At 38.6% G+C, this 17,490-nt stretch overlaps 1 protein-coding gene and 1 long non-coding RNA gene across 8 annotated transcripts; one reads left to right on the top strand and one right to left on the bottom strand.

Moving 5' to 3' along the window:
* Positions 1-1,809: 1,809 nt before the first annotated feature.
* LOC126830162 (uncharacterized) lies at positions 1,810-9,399 on the top strand. Of its 7 annotated transcripts, none has more exons than XR_008789138.1 (6): positions 1,810-4,306; positions 5,119-5,264; positions 5,983-6,062; positions 6,778-6,828; positions 7,782-7,870; positions 8,770-9,399. It is a non-coding gene; the product is annotated as an uncharacterized LOC126830162 (long non-coding RNA). The 7 variants fall into 7 exon arrangements; XR_008789141.1 differs by lacking the exon at positions 8,770-9,399 and having other exon boundaries at positions 1,810-2,516; positions 4,189-4,306; positions 7,782-8,003; XR_008789139.1 differs by lacking the exon at positions 8,770-9,399 and having other exon boundaries at positions 1,810-2,526; positions 4,189-4,306; positions 7,782-8,003.
* Positions 9,400-11,630: 2,231 nt separating this feature from the next.
* LOC126830331 (dimodular nonribosomal peptide synthase) lies at positions 11,631-17,490 on the bottom strand. The gene is made up of 3 exons (XM_050560698.2): positions 16,333-17,490; positions 15,969-16,118; positions 11,631-13,712 (listed from the first exon to the last, which is right to left on the bottom strand). The coding sequence occupies exons 1-3, from the start codon at positions 17,357-17,359 to the stop codon at positions 13,597-13,599; spliced, it is 1,293 nt and encodes a 430-aa protein (XP_050416655.2). The 5' UTR covers positions 17,360-17,490; the 3' UTR covers positions 11,631-13,596.

Below are 17,490 nucleotides of genomic sequence, written 5' to 3'. Positions count from 1 at the left end.
CATATATTTACTTGTTGGTATTTACAGGTTTCTGCGTCCAATTCTGCTACGTAGGCTATTAGCTTGTAGCACATTCCTGAAAGCCGGTACCGTGTCTTACCCATTTGGTATATTATCCAAGGATCAAAATTAATGATTCGAGATGAGCACTGAACTGATATCGATTTTCCTGAGAAAGAAAGGCTATTCACTTGGTTTCCTGGCATAAAGGCAAAGAGAGTGTAACGTAGCAAGCATGTGGCTAGGAACTTCGTTCCTGTCTGGTGGCAACGTGGTTGAAGGTAGTGGAGACGTGACTGTCAATAAAATACTTGCTAAGAAGCCCCCGTGACATACATTATGTTATCAACTGACTTCCAAGCTGGATGCCGAACGAGCATGTGGAATGCTGTTGCGTTGGAAACATAAAGTATGTCACCACTTACTCAACAATGTGGCCGCCTACTTATCTCTGCCACCAGTTCTTTCAATGGTGATGTCATAGATGACGGGTCAAGTCGTCGTTTAAAGGACAATATTGGTGCCAGTCATTATCACATATGTGATAAAACTGTTTAAACACGTTCCAAATATTATTTTATCACAGAAATCATTGCTACAATAGATGTGTAATCAAAGTTTCAACAATCGGAAGTCACGAACGCAAAAGGAAAACACGAGTTACCCTCTATATAACTGACTGAAGTGACAGGTGATAACAGATACATGGGCGAATTTCTGCTCACTAATAATCCCTTCGAAGGCCAAAGTACCATGTCATTCATATCTGCATCTGTAAGAAAGAACTATATAGCATCATCTCTTATCTCGAGACACGAAGGATCCAGAGATAAGGTTTCTTATCTGAGTTCTCACCTAAAGACCTCTAACTTATGTTAGAACACTCAATGCCTAACGTCTGTTTTCTAAATATTCGGATATCCAGTTTTATATGTATACATGAAAGAAAAACCTCAGGTGTTGATAATCGAGGCTATTGGCTAAATAGGTTACTCACGAAAAACATGATCAGGGACGCCAAGTTTCAAGCTAATGCACCATTGACAAGGGGAACAACGCCGGAAAATCCAGATGTAGTCTCTCGGCAACAAGGGCATATCCGGGTCAGGTTAGCCAACCAACCCCGACCCCTCAAGACGGACTATGTATGACGTTGATACTGTTACGCTACCAACCCTCCGGCTGGCAACCAACGAATTCGCGGGCGTTCTCTAGCTGTATGTGAAGACCCCCTGCAACACCCCAGACACGAACAGATAACAGAGTACTTTAATTAAGAACAACACAAACTTTATTACCTAAATATATAAAATAATTAATACAATATTTAATAATTAATATTTAATAATTGAAATGTACATCGAAGTTGAAAAGTTATACTTGTTTCACGTCGTAAATTGTTAATTGTACCGGTACTTAGTTTTTGAAGTGGTGAATATATCAGGATACTTGGTGTATGCGATACACGATTCAGGACCTTCTGGATTGGTAATGGTTTCCCTGTAAATAAAGATACCAAGCCCAAGAGGAGTTATCTCCCTTTAGTGCCCAAATTCGGTAGCAGACCACCTTATTTATTTTCCTCAATTCCCTGCAGAATTTCCACTTGAAAACTTTCTGCTAATAACAATCGCAATGACTTATTTATCATTGATAATCAGGTTTATATCTGGTGCACCGGATTAGGTTCAAAACACCAGATCCGGTTCCATGCACCCAGCTCACACAGGCAAGCACCAGATTCGGTTCAAAACACCAGATCAGGTTTTGTAGCACCAATGACTGGTTGAAATAACACTTACGGTTCTACAGGCAGATCAGATATAATCAATTATATTTCAATGTTTTATATGTTGATATGGCATTACACCGTGGCTAAAAAGAGCAACACAGGTGTATAAATAAAAGGAGTTAAAGGCAAACGTTAACTCACAGTTAGACTGGGAGGTCGAAGGACAAACAAAGTCAATGCACGGTAATATCGGTAAACACCGAAATTATTATAAAGAAGCTTAATTAGGCTCCCCAACAGGCACAGGTTAAACAACCTACTATAATATAATTACTCCCTTACCAGAGAAGGTGTGTTGCAGATCACCTGCGCCATGATCAATATCTAGGCCTATATAGGCTAACAATTAAAAAACACGTCTAAACACAATGAGTTGCGAAGGCCAACTAACTGAAACGCTTCGTACAGCGCGCCATATTACGTCACTAAATTTTGACGTCATATTACCCCCAACGTTGTATCACGTGACCAACAGTCTTCGATAGTCAATTTGACAGACTTGCTCGTTGGTGTTCTGATCGACAATGCGGTGGGACTGAAAGGATAAATATATTTATTTATGCGCAGATATTAATACTCGGGTTTGCTACCATATCCAGTCGGCTCCTTGGTTCACGGCACTCAATTTATACGGAGCTATGGGTGATTTTCGGCTACATGCAGCCGGTGAAGAAAACGGCGTGGAACAAAATGGTGCAGTCCATTTGTGACGCGGGGAGAACAGGTTCGTAAAGGTAAACAAACAAGTGATCCCATTAACAAAGAAAAGTCATGTTGATACGAATACTTTATAACAGAATAACATGGGTATGTTCCCAGCAAAACAATAAATAATCTATTAGTATAGCGAATCAATATACATATAATTTAGGTGTGTTCCCGGACCGTAACACAGCCCCCCTCCCAATCCGGGTTTGGTCCCCAAACAGGTAGGCAGTTTGGTCAATGTTACTCATCCTTAAGTATGGCTAATCTGTCACTGGCTATTTGAACTAGTGTTGGCAGAATATAAAATTCACTTTCGATGATGATCGAGCTCCTCCAAGAACCGAGGTTCCTTGGGGAGGGTTTGAGGCTTCGAAACACCCCCACGGCGCAAATGGTTTAGTACATGTCGGAAGTGCGCTGGGTCCCTATCAATAAAATATGTGCTGGGATTGGAGGCAATTGGTTCAACCCTGAAAAGGAAGGTGAAAAAACTGTCAGGGACATTTAGCAGCGTCTCCTGTGTGGTGTCATACTTGGTGCCCCCAATGTTTAATACAATCCGGTTCAATTGCATAAGCGTGGCTTTCGTTACGACTGGACAAGGGTGTGGCATCGGTTCCTCCTCAGATGGCAGGTTTGGTACTGTTTGTAGAAAGAATTCCACGAACCCCACGTCTTCATCAACAGTCGAAACGCCTTCCGCATACAGAGACAATGTGTCACTGTTGTCTTGTAACTTCCTGGGGGAGGACTGAAAAAGATGTACCGGGACTGATGGTGTTCGGGAGTACGTTTGTGGTAATGTTCGGCTCTTCTTTTCTGTATTAGTTGACATTGGAGGAGGGCTGTCACGCTTCCTCTTTTCTGTAGAAGGGGTGAGTTGCCTCTCCTGCATTGGTAAGATTTTCTCATCAATGGTCAACATAAAACGAGACAAGGCGTCCTCAACCACCTGGCCGAACTCTCCAGTTATACGATTAAAGGGCTCGTACGGTGCCGAGCCATCTCCCCCGGTGCAATCTCTATGCTTCTGGTGTCGGCGCATAAATACCTTCTTGCAGAGTAAGCACCGAAAGCCAATGCCACTGTGTTGCTCGACCAGATGTCGCCTCCCAGCCGATTTTTTGTCAAAAGTGTAGTCCCCGCATACACGGCAAGTGTAAGTAGTAACCTTAAATGAAGAATAAAGTCTCATACAAAATCTGAGTATATGCAGGTGAGTATAAACATACAGGTAAGTAGAAATTTATCTATTAATAATCATTAATACATCGGCTTTATATACAAACAATAAATAAATTACAGATATTATACTCTGTGCCATGTTGGGGGGCAGTTCCCTTCATATCGTTTTAGTTTGTCATGATGAACTATTTTTGGTTTAGCTCGAGGGGATTCCTGTATCCGGTAAATCACACTATTAATTATCTGCGTGACAATATATGGCCCCTGCCAATCTCTTTGCAGTTTTCTACTCAAGCCCTTTCTTGGCTTGGGGTTATGAACCCATACTGGAGTCCCAACTTCATAACTATTATGAGCTAACTTTTTGTCATAATTTCTTTTCATATTGGCACCAGCCATATTAAGTTGACCACGAGCAAAATTATGTATTCTATTAATTTTTTGTTCTAATTCATACGCGTAGTTAAAATCTAATGAATAATTATCTGTATTCATCATTTCAGGTGTGCCAAAGACTAAATCAACAGGAAGAGTTATCTCTCTTCCGTACATCATTTTGTTTGGGGTTACTCCAGTTGATTCATGAATGGATGAACGATAAGCCATCATTATCATAGGAAGGTATTTATCCCAATCATTTTGGTTTTCATTTACAAAGGCACTAAGCATATTCTTTATTGTTTGGTTTGCCCTCTCAATCATTCCATCAGATTGTGGGCGAAAAGGGGTAGTTCGAGTCTTGTGAATGGCCAAGGTTTGACACATAGAGGCAAATACCTTGGAGCCAAAGTTCGATCCTTGATCTGTATGCAGTGAAAGAGGCACACCGAAATGAGTTACGAATCTTTCTATCAGAGTATCAGCCACTGTGAGAGCAGTTGTATCTTTGATAGGATACGCATCTGTGTACTTAGTAAAATAATCGCCCACAACTAGGACATATTTATTCCCATTGAGGGTCAGTGGCAAAGGCCCCATGATATCCATGGCAATTCTTTCCATGGGAGCTCCTACACAATATAATTTCAGAGGGGCCTTAGGTTTATGCGCCGGTCTTTTCCTTGACGAACAAATGTCACAGCAGTTTACCCAATATCTTACATCCGATCTCATGCCATACCACGAAAAGCGAGATCTCAATTTGTACAAGGTTTTCTTGACCCCCAAATGCCCACCAGTCGGTGAGTTATGTAGATGTTCAAAGGCTAATTTCTTTAAGCAAGAGGGTAAAACAAGGAGATATGTCAAATCTCCGACTTCTTTTTCCCAAGATCGATATAACACCCCTCCCCGTAAAACAAAAGACTCAAAACGATGCCAATAGTATTTAATAGATACATCTTTATTAGCAATTTCCTCCCATTGAGGTTTCTTATTAGTTTGTTTCCAGTCAATAATCTGGGCTAAAATTTTATCTTCTCCTTGTTTTGCAGGAATATCAACATCATTTAGGATATACTCAGAGCCATTCGATTGGTCCGGTGGAAAAGAGGTAGAAGGCATGTTAATGCTATCAGTAGTTCCAATGCCAACCATTCTGACTGATGCAGATGGAATCGGATCTCCTTCTTTGTCAGTGGTAAGGTTAGCATTTTCATCATTGGTTTGCCCTATCTTTGGCACAACATCTTCCATTGGGTTTAGGTCATTTCCAACATGACTAAATTCCTCATATCTCTCCTCGGCAGAAGAGCATTTCGAACAGTTACGTTCGAAGCATGGTCGCCTTGACAGTGCATCAGCATTAGAGTGAATTCGGCCAGGGCGGTGCTCAATTTCAAAATCATAGGCAGCTAAGGTTTCGAACCACCTAGCGATTTGCCCTTCGGGATTTTTGAAATTAAACAACCACCTCAACGCTCCATGGTCTGTTCGCACCAGAAACTTCCTACCATACAGATAATGGTGAAAGTTTTTAATGGATGTTATCATAGCTAGAAGTTCCCTTCTAGTTACACAATACTTTCTCTCGGCTGAAGAGAAAGCTTTACTGTAAAAACAAATAACTCTTTCGGTACCATCCTGCACCTGGGAGAGTACAGCTCCCAATCCTTCATTGCTAGCATCACAATCTATTATGTACTTGTCATTGTCATTCGGATAAGCGAAAACTGGTGACGCCGTAAGCGCTGTCCGCAGTCTTTGAAAGGCTTTATGACACTCCTCGGTCCACTGAAATGGCCTTGCTTTCTCTGTAAGCTTGTGTAATGGCCTTGCTATATCAGCGAACCCCTTAACAAATCTCCTGTAATAGGAGCAAAGTCCCAGAAAGCTCCTAATTTGTTTTACATTTACAGGCACCGGCCAGTTTTTGACAGCCTCGATTTTGGCAGGATCAGTAGCAATTCCCTGGGCACTAACAATGTGCCCTAGATAGGTAACTTCTTCTTTCATTAGATGACATTTTTTGGGATTTAACTTAAGGTTAGCCTGCTTCAGGCACTCAAAAACCTTCGTTAAATTTTCAAGGTGTTGTTCGAATGACTTCGAATACACTATTATGTCATCAAGGTAGACCAAACAGATTTGCCAGGATAAGCCTTTTAGCACCCTCTCCATCAGTCTTTCAAAACTGCCAGGTGCGTTGCAAAGCCCAAAACTCATTACATTGAACTCCCACAAGCCACTGCCATATACTGAGAAAGCTGACTTCTCTTTGTCACTCTCAGCTAATTTTACTTGGTGGTATCCACTTTTAAGATCAAGTGTGGAAAAGAGTTTTGCTCCAGATAGTGCATCCAGGGTGTCGTCTATCCTGGGAAGGGGATGGGAGTCTTTAATAGTCACATCATTAAGCTTGCGGTAATCTACACAAAATCTAGTACTGTTATCCTTCTTTTTTACTAAAACCACTGGGGATGACCAGGGACTGATTGAGGGAGAGATAATCCCCTGTTTTGCCATTTTCTCTATTTCTTCCCTGGCTTCCTGAAGTTTAGCCAATGGTATACGTCTGGGTGGCTGCTTTATAGGCATGGCATTACCTGTGTTTATTCTGTGTTCCACTAGATTTGTCCCTCCTATATCTAAGGAATCTTTAGAGAATAAATCACTATGTTTAATTAATAAATTCCTTAATTTTTCTTTTTCAGAATCATTCAGATTTGGTGTACTTCTATCAAGGACTTCCGTGACATGATCAGGTAATATGTGAGTTTTAGTCACATTGTATACTTGTTGAACAGAATTATCCTGTTCAACTTTAACAATTTCCTCAGCAACTTCACATTGAGCCGCTACTGTGTTCTTATAAATCTTACAAGGTTGGTTCGTTACATTTATAATACGTAGAGGAATATTCCCACCTCTGGTATTCACAAAGCATTTAGCTAATAAGAGTCCTGTCTTTTTAGTAAACCCTGGTAAAGGTTCTATAATTCCTTTTTGCATATTGATCACAGGATCAATGAATTTTCCTGAAACAATAATCTCAGTTTCAGGGGGAACAACTGTGTCTTCAGCTAAAGCAAGCCTGCACACTTTTGGCTCTGCCTCAGTTGAGAAGAAGTAACAAGGAATTTCCTCTCCTTTAACATTTAAACAATTCTTACTAAGAATTACATCTCCTCCTATATTTGTCAAGAAATCTAGACCTAAAATGCCATCATTTTGAATGTCAGTAATGTAAACTTCTTGGGAAACAATTCTTTTCCCTAACTTTATTTTAAGGTGCGTTTTCCCATGGAAGGGAGATAACTCTCCAGTCGCTGTCACCATGCTTAGGTTAACTGGCAAAAGTTTAATGGATGAGGACTTCTTAGTTAACTTGTCCAACACTTCTCTATTTAATAATGTAATATTGGCCCCAGTGTCCACTAGCATTGTGACAGGAAGACCCTCAATTAGTGTTGGCACAAACAGTCCCTCATCTCCATATTTTGAGGCCCTTATTGAGACCTGATTGGTCTCTGTTCTCGTCGAGGTCTGGCCTCTGAACTCGACGTCTGCCCGTTTCCCTGCTTTATATCTATATCATGGCGTCTATCTTGAGACTGAATTGGTCTCTGATTTCCTCTCCCAGGCCATTCTCTCCTACTGTAAAAATCTCCTCTTTGATAAATATTGTTTTGGTAATCAGGTATTCTGTCTCTTTCAGATTGTACATTAGAAGTGGACAATCGCTGCAGATGTCTTGTTAAGAGCTGCATATCTTGTCGCAGACCTTGCACAGCATCATTTAATTTGGTTTGTTCATGACCTTGACCAGACAGATTTTGATCCTTCGGTTGCCCAACTGCATGGACCCGATGTGTCCTCTGTCGGTCTGCCATTCTAAAAGCCTCCAATTGTACAGCTAACAGCTCAGCTTCGCCTATATCCTTGACTCGGGCTTCACGAAGTCGGAGCCTCATATCGGTATCTGGCAAAGCGTCTATGAAATAATCTCTAGCAAGGGTTGACACCACGCTGCTGGGTGCTTCCGGGTAGGCTTGTCTTGAAAGCTTCTTGATTGACTGAGCAAGATCAGATATACTTTCATTTCTTTGCTTAGTTCTAGTCTGAAGGGTGGCCTTAAATATTTCAGACCTATTGGTTGAGCCAAATCTAAGGTTTAATATCTGAACCAGACTATCATAGTCCCTCCTTTTCTCATGGGATAATTCATTTAGCAGGGACCTCGCACTTCCGTCAAGGCTACTGTCTAGATAAAGGGACTTAGTCTTATAATCCCAGCGATTTAATTCGGATAAAACTTCAAACTGAGCAAGATAATCTTCCAGCTCCTCAGTGCCATTGTAACTTGGTGGTCTCATTTTGGTGGAGGCTGATGTATGATTATTTGGAGTACTCTCCCTTGAATAGCTAAATCCCTCTGTGGGTACATCTGGACATGTCGAATAACTACTGCCAGGTTGTGTGCATAACCTTGTTGTAGGGGTTCTACCATAACTATTATTTATATCATTACATTGTTTTTTTAGGGCAGGTATTGGAGCATCACAGGTTTGGCGCAAGGTTTCCAAATCATTCACCTTGGAACTAACCGTTTCAATAGCTAAAGTCATATGTGATAGAGAGTTTTCAGTTACTCTATTATAATTTGTCAAGATATTTTCAGTCATTTTTATTATTCTCTTTTCTAGGTTCCCCTGACTTCTAAAAATTGAAGCTTCTATTCGTTTCTCCATAGATTGGAGGGCATCAGCTTCAGACAAAGTGTCATCAACAGTCTCATTCACAACAGTGAAGTCAGGGTCCTCCATACTAGAACCACTTGAGGCAATACTATCATTTAAATTCTGAGGACAAGGCACAGATTGCTCTTTAAACGTAATCTCGGAATCGCTCATGTCTGATATAGGGTTCACCAACTACAGAACTTCAATGGATCCCACTTCTGACACCAATTGTTACGCTACCAACCCTCCGGCTGGCAACCAATGAATTCGCGGGCGTTCTGTAGCTGTATGTGAAGACCCCCTGCAACACCCCAGACACGAACAGATAACAGAGTACTTTAATTAAGAACAACACAAACTTTATTACCTAAATATATAAAATAATTAATACAATATTTAATAATTAATATTTAATAATTGAAATGTACATCGAAGTTGAAAAGTTATACTTGTTTCACGTCGTAAATTGTTAATTGTACCGGTACTTAGTTTTTGAAGTGGTGAATATATCAGGATACTTGGTGTATGCGATACACGATTCAGGACCTTCTGGATTGGTAATGGTTTCCCTGTAAATAAAGATACCAAGCCCAAGAGGAGTTATCTCCCTTTAGTGCCCAAATTCGGTAGCAGACCACCTTATTTATTTTCCTCAATTCCCTGCAGAATTTCCACTTGAAAACTTTCTGCTAATAACAATCGCAATGACTTATTTATCATTGATAATCAGGTTTATATCTGGTGCACCGGATTAGGTTCAAAACACCAGATCCGGTTCCATGCACCCAGCTCACACAGGCAAGCACCAGATTCGGTTCAAAACACCAGATCAGGTTTTGTAGCACCAATGACTGGTTGAAATACCACTTACGGTTCTACAGGCAGATCAGATATAATCAATTATATTTCAATGTTTTATATGTTGATATGGCATTACACCGTGGCTAAAAAGAGCAACACAGGTGTATAAATAAAAGGAGTTAAAGGCAAACGTTAACTCACAGTTAGACTGGGAGGTCGAAGGACAAACAAAGTCAATGCACGGTAATATCGGTAAACACCGAAATTATTATAAAGAAGCTTAATTAGGCTCCCCAACAGGCACAGGTTAAACAACCTACTATAATATAATTACTCCCTTACCAGAGAAGGTGTGTTGCAGATCACCTGCGCCATGATCAATATCTAGGCCTATATAGGCTAACAATTAAAAAACACGTCTAAACACAATGAGTTGCGAAGGCCAACTAACTGAAACGCTTCGTACAGCGCGCCATATTACGTCACTAAATTTTGACGTCATATTACCCCCAACGTTGTATCACGTGACCAACAGTCTTCGATAGTCAATTTGACAGACTTGCTCGTTGGTGTTCTGATCGACAATGCGGTGGGACTGAAAGGATAAATATATTTATTTATGCGCAGATATTAATACTCGGGTTTGCTACCATATCCAGTCGGCTCCTTGGTTCACGGCACTCAATTTATACGGAGCTATGGGGGATTTTCGGCTACATGCAGCCGGTGAAGAAAACGGCGTGGAACAAAATGGTGCAGTCCATTTGTGACGCGGGGAGAACAGGTTCGTAAAGGTAAACAAACAAGTGATCCCATTAACAAAGAAAAGTCATGTTGATACGAATACTTTATAACAGAATAACATGGGTATGTTCCCAGCAAAACAATAAATAATCTAATAGTATAGCGAATCAATATACATATAATTTAGGTGTGTTCCCGGACCGTAACAATACGTTAAACTCTATCTACATGGACATCACCCATGCGTTTGTGCAGATATCCTCGCATCCAGGAAGTTTTGTAGGAGGGGGGGTTTGCCAGGTTCCTGTTAAGGAAATTGGACAGTTGACAATGCATGATGCCATCATCGTATCCAAATTACGTATGCATACATACACACTGAGCGCTTTAAAGACAAAAGTCCGACACCCCGTTTGACGTCAATTTTTATTATGAAATTGGAGGACCCGGAGGAAACCCACGAGGTCGGACAGGCGATCCTACTCCTTGTCAGGTACATGTGGGAATCGAAACCACGTCACTTGATTCAATGACGGGCATTCTGACCCAACGAGCACGCCTTAAACATTCGGATTGGTACGTAAACATTAGCGTGCACGTAAAAGATCTTTTGGCAGTTGGAATTCGATATAAGAGTAGGCCGTAGCGCCGCTATCCGAGCAACATTTCCCTGTATGGCGTATACCCATCTTCCGTAGCCAAGTCGGAGCAGAACAGTACTACGTTAAACACCATTTCAGTTAACCATGCCGCCACCCAACACCACAAGTACGGGTGCAATGATTTGTGTAATCACAGTAAAACTCCGATGTAGATACATAAGTATTGAGACTGTTACTCCGAAACATTAAAATTTGAGAAAGTTGTTCTCGGGTATATGTTTTGTTGCCTGGTACGCCTACATTCCAAGTCACGATTCTCAGTTAAATGACAATTTATTGACTATGTCAGTCCCATGTTTACAACGCGGGTTTCTATTTTCAGGCAGGTTTGGAAGTACGGAAATTCCCCACACACCGAGTTAAATACTACAAGGGATAGGGTTATATATTTAGCGTTAGGGGTAAGTGTAGTACCATGTGTCTTTTGTAAGACGTGGAGGGCGGAGGACGCCGAACCGGTCGCCACCTCCGGCGTATGACCCATGCATCTTTTCTTATTACATGCACATATCTTAGTAACCATGTGATCATCTTTGCTTCCCCTTCACGTTGTGTATTTACTTCTTCTTGTCTATCTCAGTTAAAACGTGTGTCTTTCCAGGAATTACAATGCAACAGTTCGTTTTTACATTTTATATATCATAGCCGGATACATAGATACAAGCATATTATAGATTACAATACTAAAGTCATTCTCATTTTCATATTCTGAATCAGAGTAACAATCATTTAAGAAGAGTTAGTAGATCACACACACAGTTAATTTATTGAATGAGACAGGTTATACTGCAAACTAATTTAATAAATACTGAAATATTTTATAACCAGACTTTGTTTTCATTTAAGCTATAAAAATTAGATAAAGGGGGTGTGAATCTGGCTTTACCCTCAAGTTAGAACCGGAGAGGGGGTTTGCAATATGTTTCATGAAAATATATTTTAGTGTGTAATAAGACAGCTCTAGATAAGCTAGTTGTAACAATGGATATCGATTGATATCGTTGCCTTTCCTTCAACAACGCAGTTTGAGAATCATATCAGTATAAGTAAATAATAAGTAAATAATTTAACAGGGTAAAAATACACCGAATGCTTAAAGCCATGAGCCGTCTTCATTAGCCCAGGTTAGGAGCAGAACAGTAGGACGTTAAACCCCATTTCATTTCATTAAAGCCATGAGAACGTTTATTGATGTCGTCACTGTGAACACAATCCTTTATAATCAGTAAAAGTAAAACTAGAACTAATTTATATTTAAACATGCTGATAAACTGATGACAAACTTAAAATAACAGATCGACAAATCCTTAAAAAAGGCTGGAGTCTCAATAACTTCAGATGTCAAACCCAGGGCTTCTTATATCTTTCTTAGAAGTTAATGATGCATAACCTTAGAAGAAATAAAACACCTCAAGAAACCCTGAAATCTATATATATATATATATATATAAGTTAAAGTCCAATATATCTGTGCAATAATATAAACAATTATTGAATAAAAATTGTGATCTCTAGATTGACCACAAGCCAATAACTTGATTTTGCGTACAATCAGGAGCCATAATCCATGAAGTTACGGTACTATACACATAAGTACCGAAAGGAACCCAGATCTTTGGAATATAAACCTACATGTTAAGTTTCGTCAAAATCGGAAAAATTTGTGACCTGTAGAGTGTCCATAAACAAAATGTGAACTAGCGGGCGGACATGGGCGACGATAATAAACTTCCACATGAAAATGTGGGCGTATAAACAAGATTGTTCGTACAATCAGGGGTCATAATCCAGGAGGTTATGCGCCAATATTGAAGGAACTAAGATCTTTGTGATATAAACATATTTTTAATTTTTTCCTCAAAATCGGATAAAAATTGTGACCTCACGAGGGACGACAACCTTGGTATTACATGCTTTTACACTATTTGACTGATGGGGAGCGGCCATTTTGACGGGAAATTTCAGTCAGACTTTCACGAAATTCGAACTCAACCATAAATATGAACAGATCTTAAAATCAAATAAAAATTATGACCTCTAGAGGTTCCACAAGCTAAAAATACGAGGGACCAAAAATCCAGGAAATTGCGGTCCGACATGTGCCAATATTGAAAGAAACCGGGATTTTTGCGATTTAAAGATAGACTTTGAGTTTCATCAAAATCGGATAAAATTGTGACCTCTAGAGGATCCACAACCATAGTATTACATACTTTTACACTATTTGGTATAACAGTGATATATTTGAACTCTTAGAGGGTGGACAAGCTAAAAACGTGATTTGTCGTGCAAGTCAGGGGCCATAATCCAGGACGTTTCGGTCTGATCCAATATCGAAAAGAGCATATTTATAGACGACAGAGAACATCCACATAAAAATGAGGACATATACAAGAATTTTTGTTACCAACTAATCCTTCCCCAAATACCCCTAAAATATGACTATATAAAATCTCAGATTTTGAAAGGGGGAGGGGGGAAACCTCGCTCTAACAGATAATTATAATGAATTAAATTATATAAGAGTATTGTGCGTTTCAAATTATCTAAAGTTTTCGGGAATAAAAGTTATGCTTCAAATTATCTATTTTCTGTACAGATCAAATAAATTTTGTTTCCAACTGTCAGCGTTGCCGTCTGAAAACTGTAATTTGTAAATCTTTTTCTTTGTTTCTAGTTTAAGTATTTGGACACCACTCTCTGAAACGATAACATTATATTCTCAACTTGGTGTAAATAGTGGGAAAAAAATGTAAAAAAAAAACAAACAAAAAACAAAAAAAACCCAAAAAAACCCCACAAAAAACAACAACACAAAACAAACAAGTATTGAAGAGAGAGAGAGAGAGAGAGAGAGAGAGAGATATATGGGGTTTAGCGTCCTCTCGACACAAACTAGGTCATTTCGGGACTAACGTATGGTTTAATTTTATTTGAATAATTCGCTTGCGCGTAGGGGTCTTAAGCAGTGGGAGGAAACCGGAGGACCCGGAGAAACCGTGCAATCGAAACCACGCCAGTTGACTCAATGGCATACTTTATAATACAGCGCGCACACGCTAACCATTCAGTCATCCAACTCCCCAAGTATTGAAGACCAAACAGCTCTTTTTTCAGTGTTCTCAATTGTTAGTTCTTAATTCATAGTCTTAAAGGGACAATAACACTCTTGCTGGCTTGACAGCTCCAGAAAAAAAAATAGCCTTATTCTAAGTATTAGATGTGTAAGTGTCCTACCTGTTGTGTAAATTATCCATTAAATCCTATTTTACTTGTCCAGAGGGTTCAAAAAGATTTTTAAATCCAAGTCACATTTGAAAAGCTTTACGTCAGGCTTTTCAATTCATTTAGTTGAATTATTCCAATTTTTTAAATTAGGTGTGTTAAGATGAAGTTTGTATCATCAATTAATTGGAATATTGTAAAATAGTACAATTTGTTGACCAGAATAAAGATTGGGGCATATTATTCAGTTACAACAAGAGTGGTATTGAGCCTTTAAATTCTTCATTTGTTGTCGAATTTTGAAATTTGTATACTAAATTATTAACATTTGCATCTTAAAATCAATATCTATTTTGTTTTAACAAATCAAACATTTTGTCATATCAGATTTGTAAATTGTATCTTTGTTTAATTTAATTGTATTTAAATATAAAGAAATAAATTCTTTTAGAATTTCAAAACATTTCATTTTATTTCATCATAAACATACAAGGAAAAACAAATCTCGAACAACAATCGAAATACAAATCTCCAAACACCAATCTTGCAAATCATTGACAAAAGACAAGAAAGCGAATGTTTTACTTTTTTTGTTGCTTATGATCTATAAATAGATTGATTTAGTCAAGGTCACGTGTCTATAGTATATTTTAGATTTGACAAGCGCCACCTGTTGGATGGATGGATTTGGAGAAATGTTGTTAGACAATGGTATTGCAAGATTGGTATTTGGAGATGTGTTGTTCGAGATTTGTTTTTCGTTGTATGTTTCTGATGAAATGTAAATGTTATTTTCTAATTTTATAAAAGAAATTTTATCTTAATATAAAAAATATAATTAAATTAAACAAAGATACAATTAACAAAACTGATATGACAAATGGCTGATGTGTAAAACAAACATTGATTTTAAGATACAAATTTGAATTTTAGCACACAATTGTCGGAATACGACAACAAATAAAGAAATATGAATTAAGGACTATAAATTAAGAACCAAGTATAAAGAGCGGTTTGATCGTCCATAAAAAAGAGACCCTAATATAGAACATGTTGTACAAACTGGATAGATGCCTCTTTGTCGCAGTAAATCTCACCGGAGTATCAAGCCAGAAAAGAAAGGTTGCCAGGCAACGAAAGTACGCCCATAGCAGCTAAATCGTCCCGGCGGTCGACCCAGGTTGTAGCATATTAATATTCTTTTGTAGGTAATTGGGGGGATTTACAAGACAATTTCATACAGATCAGATTGCAATTTTCGTCAAGGTACAATTTTATGCCTATCAAAGAAATAATTTTCGCTCTTTCAGGGTTCACATGGTTTTACCAACTGAAATAAGGGGCTTAACTCTGGAAGTAATTTACAGAAACTGTTGAAATTTGACTTCTTTTTCGTTTTATTAATTTAAATAATGCATATAAATGTCACACAGATCGGAAGGTAACTTTTGTTGTTTGAACATTCACTGGTCCAAAAATTGAAATAAGGGCCATAACTCCAGAAATTGTTGAAATTAAATGGGATTCTTCGTCTCCGTAATGTTAACAACATATAGTAATTTCAAAACAATCAGATGATAAATGTAGTCTATAGAGAGTTCATAAGACATTATTGGTGACGGACGGACGTACAGACGCATGTACGTGCGGACGGAGGCGACAGCAATATACGACAACATTTCCATGTCGGCGTATGAAAAAGGAAACTGTCCCCGCTAGAATGTAACTTACTATTCCTTTCTTCAAAATTAAATTGAATGACGTCATTTCTCATTATTTTCTTTTTGTCCAGTATTAACATTACACCATTATTGTCGGGTTTAAGAAACTTTACATGCAGGTCTTTTAAGCCTCCGGTAGATGTTTCTCTTCTAAATTTCCCTGCAATTATGGACAGAAAATATTGTTGAATCCAACATAGTGTATTCATTTTCCATAATTAACTATAATTCTTAACATTATCGGTATAATAAAATTCAGCAACGTATATCGGAATCACAGAGAACATAATTAAAACTTTTTAAAATATTTTATTACACTGCTACATGTTGCAGTGGCCTTTCACAAAGAACTCTAAAAATGAATATCAACATACCCTCTAATGTTTTTTTCGGTGCTACCATTTTTAGCTGTCCGATTTTAACTTCGGGTTGAAGAAGCGTTTCTTGTAAAAGTTCAATAATTTGGTCAATATAAACTTCAACATCAGACTGACTGTACATCTCTGCACACAACTGCAGCTTTAGTGACGTTGTTTGGGCATTATGATCAGTGACAACGAATAAAAAGGATTCGCCCAAAATATGTTTATTATCGGTTTCATTTAGTTGCAATGCAGCACCCTCTTTCATTGCTGTAAGTTGGTCAACAAATGTGTAATCGTTAAAAATCAAAATATGGCGGTACAAGTCTTTGTTAGCATCCTCGGGTATAAGTTTTTCTATTTCATCATAGGGAAACAGGCTGTTGTCAAGAATGTCATTGATGTGTTTGGAGTTAGTAACAAGAAAATCTTTAATAGACATAGAGTGTTCTATATCTGCAAAAACTGGAATGTGGTTTATTAAGCATTCCATAACATTTTTAGTTTCTGGCAATGACGACCGAAGGTCTTTAGGTAGAGTAATAAAAACTCTACGATTTCCAGATCGAAGACTCAAAAACAGCTGATACGTAGACATCATTATCTTAGATGTTGTTGTTCGCAGTGTCTTGCTTAGTTTACTGAGTTCATTGTGTAGCTCTGTAGACATTTGTCTATGGGCTGTAACGCAAAGGCCGTGTAATTGACATGGTTTGGTAGAATCGATACCAATCAACGGGACGCCCTTGGATAACTCTCTTTTCCAAAAACTCTTCATCGCACTAAGTGAAGATTTTAATCTCCTATCCATTATATTCGCTGCCGATATATGATTTAGAGGTGCTGGTATTGTAACCTGTCCAAGGCCTTGGTACTTGTAGAAACTTTTCAAGCAGGTTATGAATTCCTCCAATAACATGCTCAGCGCTAGTATGTCAAATGCTATGTGATTGCATATAATGCCGATTCGCATAGATGAACCATTTGTGTGGTATATGAAACGAACAGGTCCTCTGGATTTCAAATCAAAGGGTTCCATACTTTTCTTTTCAAAAGTTTCATCGATGTTTCGATTGTCTTCGTCGATTATAATCAGATCAAGTGCTTGGTTTGCATCAATCAGAATTCGTTTAATATCCTCTTTTGAACCTCCTGGACGTAATACTCCTG

The sequence above is a fragment of the Patella vulgata genome, chromosome 8, assembly GCF_932274485.2.
Source record: "Patella vulgata chromosome 8, xgPatVulg1.2, whole genome shotgun sequence".
Taxonomy (NCBI): domain Eukaryota; kingdom Metazoa; phylum Mollusca; class Gastropoda; family Patellidae; genus Patella; species Patella vulgata.
This window is presented reverse-complemented; position numbering and strand designations above follow the sequence as displayed.

Excerpts from the sequence above, each read along its gene's own strand:
- LOC126830331 (XM_050560698.2), bottom strand. The coding sequence starts at position 17,359 with ATGGAACCCTTTGATTTGAAATCCAGAGGACCTGTTCGTTTCATATAC. Across the intron at positions 16,119-16,332 it reads ACCGAAAAAAACATTAGAGG|GGAAATTTAGAAGAGAAACA; the intron begins GTATGTTGATAT and ends CCATAATTGCAG. Across the intron at positions 13,713-15,968 it reads TAATTTTGAAGAAAGGAATA|AGAGTGGTGTCCAAATACTT; the intron begins GTAAGTTACATT and ends TTATCGTTTCAG.